This window comes from Channa argus, chromosome 8 (assembly GCF_033026475.1).
Source record: "Channa argus isolate prfri chromosome 8, Channa argus male v1.0, whole genome shotgun sequence".
In the NCBI taxonomy this organism is placed as follows: domain Eukaryota; kingdom Metazoa; phylum Chordata; class Actinopteri; order Anabantiformes; family Channidae; genus Channa; species Channa argus.
Window position 1 is genome coordinate 2,499,323 of NC_090204.1, and position 9,612 is coordinate 2,508,934.

The 9,612-nt window shown below is 39.6% G+C and overlaps 1 protein-coding gene across 5 annotated transcripts; it reads left to right on the top strand.

The window, feature by feature from the left end:
• Positions 1–1,099: 1,099 nt before the first annotated feature.
• On the top strand, positions 1,100–7,698 carry LOC137131489 (kynurenine--oxoglutarate transaminase 3-like). 5 transcript variants are annotated; one of them, XM_067512816.1, is made up of 14 exons: positions 1,100–1,258; positions 2,455–2,545; positions 3,230–3,291; positions 3,850–3,994; positions 4,268–4,417; positions 4,522–4,608; positions 4,818–4,943; positions 5,052–5,172; positions 5,812–5,888; positions 5,968–6,057; positions 6,152–6,338; positions 6,716–6,789; positions 6,886–6,972; positions 7,086–7,698. In XM_067512816.1, the coding sequence occupies exons 2-14, from the start codon at positions 2,456–2,458 to the stop codon at positions 7,140–7,142; spliced, it is 1,353 nt and encodes a 450-aa protein (XP_067368917.1). In that variant the 5' UTR covers positions 1,100–1,258; position 2,455; the 3' UTR covers positions 7,143–7,698. The 5 variants fall into 5 exon arrangements, with proteins under 5 accessions (XP_067368917.1, XP_067368919.1, XP_067368920.1 ...); XM_067512817.1 differs by lacking the exon at positions 1,100–1,258 and adding an exon at positions 1,275–1,485; XM_067512818.1 differs by lacking the exons at positions 3,230–3,291; positions 3,850–3,994.
• Positions 7,699–9,612: the final 1,914 nt, after the last annotated feature.

Below are 9,612 nucleotides of genomic sequence, written 5' to 3' on the forward strand. Positions count from 1 at the left end.
GGAAGAAAAACATGCCCGCATTTCTTAACCAAAAGACTAAAAAGCTTTCCTGCACACGTTTGACTTCATCACGCTGACAGCCTGACTTGGAACAGCCGTGTGAACAATGCTTTCATGAATGCCTGTGAAAACATGAAGATGGGATAAGCAACAAATTGGCCTTGGGGAGAGTTTATCTAGGCAGCTGTGCACCTATTATGTCATGTGACCAGAAGTTCAGGAAGCACCCATCATTTCTGATTTGGTGTGATAGAGAGAAGAGCATGGAAGAAGTGACACGTTTTTTACTTGTCTGAGTAATTTTTAAGTACGCCAGGTATAGTTACTGCTACGACAAAGCAAATGTATTGATCTATACTATACTGTGTACTATGTTTGTTACAGCTGCTGCATGTCACAATCACAGTGCAATGCTTCCTCTTTTGAGAGATGAGAGATTTACTATTATGTGGCTCAAACAGTTGTAAGTGATGACATAATATGACAAGGATTAGTAATTGTCTGACATCTCAGTCGAGCGCTCACTTTTAAGTGAGTAATGAATGAGTGAATAGGAAGGGATTTTTGGACACAATCATTGTGTCCAGACAACTCAATCTTTGTCTCATCTGACCATAAAACATTCCTCCAGAAGGCTTTTGGCCCCGATTGAGTTTGGCACAGGGTCTTCTTTCTCGGATGACAGGATTTATGCCAATGTAGAACATAATGACTGTTAAAAAAAATGGCTACATCTCCTCATAACTTGTATTTACACAGTTAATTGAATTGAGGATCTTGAAATCTGCAGTTGTTTACATGTGGCTCCAAGAGACATTCCAGACATTCACCATCTTCAAGGCCCCTTGTGAGTCTTGCCTCCTCCTTTCACATCCCATCAGAAAACAATGATGGCTGGAAAGAGCCTCTTGTTGACTTTGTCAAAACAACTAAAAAAAAATCACCAAGGTTTATTCTACTACACCCTGAGGTGTGGTTTAAACTCGGGGGTCGCTTTGATGAATCTTGAAGAAGAAAATCACTCAACATGAAGCTAATGCCACACTCCTTTTTTTTTTTTTTTTTTTTTACTATTTTATCACTAAAGTATGAGGGGACGTTAACTTCGTTCTGCTTCTTCTCCATTATCTGTAGCCTATAGGTACAAAATGCTAATTTCCGACAACTGTAAAGGCAGCGCAACCGTTTCCAGCGTGACTGCATGACGTCTCCTCTTCCTCACCGCTGTGTTTGCGTAACACACTGTTAGCTACTACAGGTAAGTTGTGAGTGCTGCTGACGGTGTAACTTCGGCCACCACATGATACGTGCTTCTAAAGAAGACTGATAGGAGCTGTCATTAAATTCACATTTAGTCCGCTTAGCGGCCATGACGAATCGGAGCTAGCCTAGCCGTTGTTTTTGGGATCTTCTTGCGGTCACGTCATGTAGTCACGGTGCCGTATGATTGGACAGCAGACAGGAAGAGAATCAGCAGCTGTCCTCGTGAGTGCCACTTTGTTTTCATTCGGTTGTGAAACATTTGGTTAATCTTAAGAAGAAATAACGTTAACAACGGAGGCTACGCAAAAGAGACTTCATCGTTGTCTTAAAAAAAAAATCATATCATATTTGCCTTGGATAAAATGAAATTTCATACAAGTCAACTTAGTTTCAAACCCAGTGCAACAACTATGCATCAACACATTGATTTGACATATTTCATAATTCATGCAGCATACAGTCAGCCATCCTCTTAACAGATGTTATATATATAATGTCATGGATATGGACCAAACGGCAGTTACGAGGACAGCTCTTCTTTTTAGTAGCTTTTATGAAAGCGCCCACTGGTGATAACCAGATAAAATAGTCACTAGAAGATCTGAAACACCTACATTCGCTAACACGCGTCTTTGCCAACAACACGCAGTTAGAAACTAAAACCTGTGGAGCTTTTGTTCCCTGACAGTTTTCATGAGTCCGTAGCTGTAGCGTCAGAACGTCGGAGCTGGACCGGTGTGTGCTACACTGGCGCCACCTACTGTTGTACTTTTGCACGACTCCTTTTATTATCTTCTTGAAGTCTCCTCTGTTTATCATTTACACGCACATATGTCGCAGTATTCTGTTGTTTTCAATTTTCAGTTTTAGAAAAAGCAAAGCCAGACTTTATAGCAAAACATTTTTTGCAAATAAATGTATTTAACATGCTGGAGCTAGGAAATATTTGACAGGTTGTCTCAGGTTGTCCAAAAAAAGACAATAACCTTCTTTGTGAATAAATAATAAGATTTGTAGATTATTAATTTTCTTTGCCTGTCAGCACACACAGATCTGTGGTGACCTTTTTATTTAGATCTCTGTTTTGTGTAGTGGAAATACAAACGTGTGTGCATCTGTGTGACAGAAGCAAATATTTATCCAAAAGACTCACTTAAGATTCACCTAATTTTGTTTCTTCTTTTTTTCTAGCATGAACATTGCACAGCAAGTCCTGAAGTGTTTCAAGTTCTCTTGTCATTCAGTTAATGTAAACCTCAGAAGAAGGTTTCCAGCTTCACAGGTCAGTCCACTGCTTAATGTTTGCTAAGTGATAACCTTGTTGGCAGGACTTGTGTTATTTTTATGTTTAAAAATAAAAAGTGAACTTTAAAAATCATTGTAACAACAGTTCACTGCTGGATATATACATTGTTGAGCAATGCTGAGCTTCGAGTGGTTGATGGAGCGTTTAAGCACTGCTGGCTCACAGCTAGAAGGTCCTTGGTCTGAGTCCACTGGCTGGCTGCAGCCATTACATGTGGAGTTTGCATGTTCTTCCCGTGTTTGCTTGGTTTTCCTCTGAGTGCTCTGGTTTTTATCCCTTGTTCTGAAGACATGCACGTTAGGTTAATTGGTGACTCTAAATTGCCTGTGGGTGTGAATGGGAGTGAGGGGTTGTCTGTGTATATCTCTCTGTGTTGGCTCTGAGATACAGTGGCGACCTGTCCGTTGTGTACCCTGCCTCTTGCCCAGTGACAGCTGGGACAGGCCCCCAGCCACCTGCGACTCTGAACAGGATAAGCAGTTAAGATAATGAATAGATAGATGGACCACTTTGTATTTCCATTCTGCTGCACTCAAGGCAGTTGTTAGGTTGCTGGCTCTGTAAAAAGTGTTAAAACACAATGCAGCTAAGCACCTAATAAAATGTTTATTAGGTGTAATGTATTTCGGGAGAATGATGTAATGTGGTTTTGTGTTGTAGCGCACAATGTCATCACGGCACACAAACTCCAAACGAATTGAGGGGCTGGACAAAAATGTCTGGTAAGTGGCTGTTTGTACGACACATGAGTAGGTGAGTTCTGACTTTTCCAGCTTACAGTCAACGTTCTCAGGGAAGCCGATTTCTTTATTGTCATGTAAATGGGAAACCTGGTTTCCGTAATCGGGGAAGGGGATTAGGGAAACCTGATTTCCTCAGGTAGATGTGTCTCGGACAGTGGCGATTTCTCTGCCAATGTATCCACAGAACCAGGTTTCTAATCAGCTTTCTCCAACTTATCGTGAAAGTCTTCTAGATTTCTAACGTTAGACAAGAGAAAATTCAGACTGACAGGAAGGGCGTATAGCACAGTAGCCATTTATTCTTTATGCTATAAATGTGTCGTTTTATGTAATTCATGTCATTTGGACACTTTGAAGGCAGTTGGGGACCTTAACTACAATTTTATAAAACAGACAGTTTCTAATGGAATATTTTTTGATCCTGTTTCTGTACAAACCACATTAGAGTCTCAGTGGATCAGCTTTCAAGATTATTTACTCCCTTTTTGCCATTTGGCCAGAAACATTTTGTAATTATTTGTTTCTCTATCAATTCAGGGTGGCGTTCACATCAGTGGCAGCAGACCCTTCCATTGTCAACCTAGGCCAGGGTTTACCCGATATCCCTCCACCTTCTTATGTGAAGGATGCACTGGCAAAGGCTGCATCAGTGGACAAGATGAACCAGTACACCAGAGGCTTTGTAAGACCCATATTTATGGTAGACTGCTACAGCACAAACCGCTCGTTCATTCATTTGGTAATGTACAAAGCGAGAACCTAAAATGGATTTGTGATGGACAAAACATGTGAACTCCACCGATACACCCCTCATGTAATGAAGCTGCAGTTTATAGGTACAATATCCTAGTATCTTAGTACAGTATTTTCATGTGGTAGTTGGTACAAGCAGATATCTACAAGTTGCTGTATGGAGTGTTTAATGTCTAACTTTGGTCTTGTATTGAATTTAAAGGGTCATCCATCTCTGGTGAAGGCCCTTTCTCAGGTTTACGGGAAGGTCTACGGACGTCAGATTGACCCCCTTAAAGAAATCCTGGTCACAGTGGGAGGTTATGGTTCTTTATTCAGCGCCATGCAAGGACTTGTGGAAGAAGGGGACGAGGTACAGACATCCCATGATGTGTATCTAATGACTATACGTGCATCCATTAATTCAAATGCTCACAGTGTGTAGAGAAAAATATTTTACAATGTTTCTTCCTCCAGGTCATCATAATAGAACCTTTCTTCGATTGCTACGTACCTATGGTGCGAATGGCGGGGGCCCACCCTGTGTTGATACCACTGCGCCTTGTAAGTTTAAAAGAGCTGCCATATAACCACTGCTCTGGTTCAGGAGCTTGAGAAAACAAGTATATTTAACTTGCTGGAGTTAGGAAATATTTGACAGCTACATACCCTCGTTTGTTAATAAATGACCAAAATTGTGGATACTGTGGTTTCTGTTCTTGTTGGAAAGGGGATTTAAATACTCATAAGATCTGTCATTTGTAAAATCCTAGAAGAAGTCTGGAAAGAAGACAATCACAAGTGCTGACTGGTGTCTTGACCCAGATGAGCTTTCCAGTAAATTCAGCTCTAAGACAAAGGCTATCATCATCAACACCCCCAACAATCCTCTTGGGAAGGTACGTATGCGTCATAGCAACACTCACTGCGTTTGAGAAATGTTGCTGACTTGACATGACGGGAAGGAAACACCCGAGCTTACGTTGCTTCCTGTTCTCTTCTTGCAGGTTTTCACCAGAGATGAGCTGCAGATGATCGCTGACCTCTGCATTAAACATGACACTCTGTGCTTCAGTGATGAGGTTTACGAGTGGCTTATCTATAAGGGACACCAGCATATTAAAATTGGTATGGACTCAAGTCAGCACAGTGTTGGCATTTATGAGTCCTCCATCTCTTATGTTATAAGCTGTTCTCCATTGTTAAGCACATTTACAGGGATGAAACTCTAAACCATTTTGCAACACCTGATTTCGTTGCACGTCCACATGCATTTGCGGGCAGCTGTGGCTTTGGGGCTGTAGCGGGTCATTCACCCCTTGGGATACAAAGCATCGCCCAAACGGCTAAATGCAAATTTTATGGATGCTGTTGCAAAATAGGTGATTCTAGATGCTTGTTGACGGCCAGTTAGTCGCATTCTATCTAGCTGTTAACATGCAAGCCTCAGCCAAGTTACAATATTCCACTCATATAGTGGGCTTGTTAACTGTAAACCCCCTCACCACCAACCGCTGTCTCATGATTCACTGAAGTGTCTGGGAGTGTCGGCCCAGCCCAGGCGATAGCATGCTGCTTTAAAGGACTCACAAATGTACTGTAGTCTTTGAGTACACATCATCGCTGTTCTACAGATACAGATTGGTTTTTTTTTTGGACAACTTAAACATTGTTACTGACCTTAAAAGATAAATATGTTGCACTGACCTTTGTGTCTTATTATTTTCTTTCTTTTTTTCTTCTTTTCCTTACTTTATGTCTTTACAGCCACTCTACCTGGAATGTGGGATAGAACAATCACTATTAGCAGCGCAGGGAAAACGTTTAGTGTTACTGGATGGAAGGTGAGATACATATGTGTGGATTTAGAAGAAGATTTCTAATATTCAACAATGCATCATGCAATTAAACTGTGTGTTCTAGCTTGGTTGGTCTATAGGACCCGAGCACTTGATAAAGCATCTTCAGACCGTCATGCAGAACTCTCTGTACACCTGCGCAACACCTTTACAGGCAAGTCTGCCGAACATTTTGATACTGTTGATGCTATCGGAGAATAATCTTTTTACTGCTTTTCTGTACCATGTCCTTGTCTGTTTCTCTTCAGGAGGCTGTGGCACAAGGTTTGCTCCAGAACGTGGAGCTGATGGGTCAGCCTGACTGCTATTTCTCCTCACTCGCAGAAGAACTTGAGGTCAAGAGGGACCGCATGGCTGCCATCGTGAAGGAGGCTGGTATGAATCCTGTGATCCCAGAGGGAGGCTACTTTATGCTGGTGGACGTCACGTCTCTCAGTAAGTTGCTGCCCGTTTGAAGTGACAACACATACAGCGCATTGACGCTCGTTAAACGAAAGGACTGTAGACATTCACATCTTGGTAGATCAGTGATCACAGAGTGAAACTTAAAACTCGCTATTTTGAAGAAGAATTATTACTAGAGCACAAAAATAGAAAAGACGAAGAAATAAATTGGCTGGTTTTTAACTAGATAATAATTTTTTCTGATAAATGACTGCTGTAAATGTTTAAGCTGCCTTATGCAAATTGAAGATTTGATAAAGTTGGACCCTTGCCAACATCATTAATTAATACTGAATCAGCAGCTGGACTGTCTGAAGGGATCCCACCCTGCAACTAATTATTATAACCCTGCTCTGTTTTTATTATAGATCAGGATCTGTCTGATATGGGTGATGATGAAGCTTATGACTACAAGTTTGTCAAGTGGATGATTAAAGAAAAGGTAAATTACCAGTGCTGTGCAGTGCAGTATATATTAGTGTGTGTAATCTAGTGACGCCCATGTTGCAGCCTTTTTGTTTTAATGTAAAATCTTTAGAAACTGGCCTCCATTCCAGTCACAGCATTTGTTGGAGAGGAGTCCAGGAAGCAGTTTGAGAAATATATTCGCCTTTGCTTTATTAAGGTAAATACAAACTTATTTACATCCCAACAACACAGAAAAGCAAAAAAAAAAAACAAAAAAAAAAACATCAAACATCAGATATCATTAACATCAATTGTATTTCTCTTTAACAGCAAGACAGTACTCTGGATGCAGCAGAGAAGATCTTCAAAAACTGGACTAAGATTTAATGGTGCCTGAAGACCTCAACACAGTATTGGTGAATTCTGATTAAGCAGAAGCAAAGTGGTTTGATTGCAAACTAGTGCACAATGTGGAAATTACTAACGTCTCTCTAGGAAACATACTTGAAAAAGGTGTGTACATACTTTAACATGTATCCTGATCCCCAAGCCAACATGATTTAAATGAAATGTTCTGATAAATTCGCTTTAATGTAGTTTGAGATTACTGTTGACTGTTGACATCTTTTATCACTCACTTGATACAAACAGGCACTTATTCATTCTGAGTGTCATACTGAAGAGTTTGATTCAGGATTTTGAGGGGTTTTATATTAGACATACTCTGTTGACTTTCTAATAAAACAATGAAATGCAGATGGTTTTTGGTGCTTTTAGTTTACATAAGTGTAATTAACAAATGCATTGATAAAGTGTGTTGTTTTTAATGTTAGTTTTCTGACACCCAACAACTCCTTTTTCTTTATTTGAATTGCAAACCAATATGTTTTTTTCTTTGTTACATTAATTAGCAAATATAGAAATAAAATGTTCAAAGCTTGTTTATGATTTCCCCGTGACATTTATGCTTGTTATAAGCTTGGTTTACTGGTAGAATACTACTGTAATTGTACGTTTCCCTTCATGGCTGTGGCTGATCTGATCTGATGCTACATATTAAATCATTTCTATTCCTTGAATATTATAAATAGTATAATTGGGCACTCTTTTGATATTTAAAATTGCAAGCCAGAATATTGCTATCGGTTTATAAGTTTCAAAAAAAAAAACCAGCTGACCTATATTAAGCATTTATATTTTTAAATTATGAATCAAAATTATTACGTGACGTGACGTAAGTGGCCGAGCATACGGAATCCGCGGGTTCAGATGGGTGTGTCTTTTTATTTATGTATTTATTTATTTATTTTTATTTTTTTTCCTCAAGTTGCCATAAAAGTTCATGTTTCTGTGGACAGCAGACGGTCACTGCATTAACTCTTTATAAATAATACCGAGGTGTCGTCGGAGCGATTTTCACTGAACTTCCTCAAACAGCTCACTCAGGTAAGTTAGCATGTTTTAGCTAGTTGTGCATTTTGGGCCAAGCCAGGCTAAAGCTCACGTGTCAGTGTGCATTAGAAACGTTTGAATATTACACATGTGTTACTATCGGTGTTACAGGGCCAGAAACACTAAAAAGTATTAGGTTTTCTACTCATTCAGCCTGAGAAGGAGGTGAACCTCTAGCTTCAACGCTGCGAGTCATTTAAAGAGGACACGTGAACCCGGACTCACTGTGCGTGAAGGATTCAAAACTCAGAAACTCATATGCGTAAAAGACTTACAGATCTCAACCTATTTCATCTTCGTGGAATTTATTACATATGCTAATAAACATGTATGTAGTATAACATTTGCTATAAACATAGCCTCCGCTCTTTAATCATTTGTCACAGGGCTCTATTTGGCCACATACGGGCATATGTACATTTATTGACGTGACCTTAAGGCCTTTGACTTACAGCATGAAGTGAGACAAAAGTACAGTGAGACAATGAGACACAACTAAAAGTACAACATTCAGCCCAAACTTGCATAAGACTAAAGGAGCCAGGGATTGAACCAACGACTGTGAGATTGGTGGACAACTGCTCTACCTTCCTGCCCCAGTTAAGGTATGATACGTGTATCTGCTAAAAATATTCAAAAGAAAAATTACATATTATCTTTTTTGACTAAATTGCCATTGTGGCGTTGGCACTGAAATGTCACATTTAAACAATTTTGTTCTCAGTCACAAATTGCAGTATTTTTATGCCGAGACTAACTTTATACGTTTATCACAAATTGTTTCCATGAACTGATCATAGAAATCCTGCAACACCTGTGTTTTTTTTTATTTTTTTATTTTAGTTATTAGACCTAAGCTTGAGTTTAAGTTGAGTGGACCTGCTCTATGATGGGAACAGATATGGAATTGGGACTTTGGACAGAAATTGGACAGAATTTTATCCAACTCCGGTCACAAAGACACCCATCTGAATTCTTTTACAGATATAAACCTGTAAATTATTAAATGATTAAAGTAAACATTATCAAACTGAAACACGAGAAGAGCTCCAATCAGGCAGAATAAATGAAAAATAATCTGAAGGGTGTGCAAGCCCTTTAAATTTGTTGCCTGTGTGTGGGCATTTCCTTGCCGTGCGTCTTTCGCCGTGCACCGCACGTCTCTTAAGGCCTCTAATTTGTCAGGAGAGAACAAAGATGTCTGTAAGCAATTAATGCATTACATAAACATTTTAAATGTGCTTTGTACACTGTCATGCATCCCCTGAATGGGTTGTTTTCAAGGTGGGGTAGCAAAAGCGAAGGGGTCAATAATGAAACGAATTATGGTTGAATTTCATTTCCTTCTTTGCTGCCATCCATGCTGGCTGTCAGTTAAATGCAGTGGACTAATTTTTACTGTTAT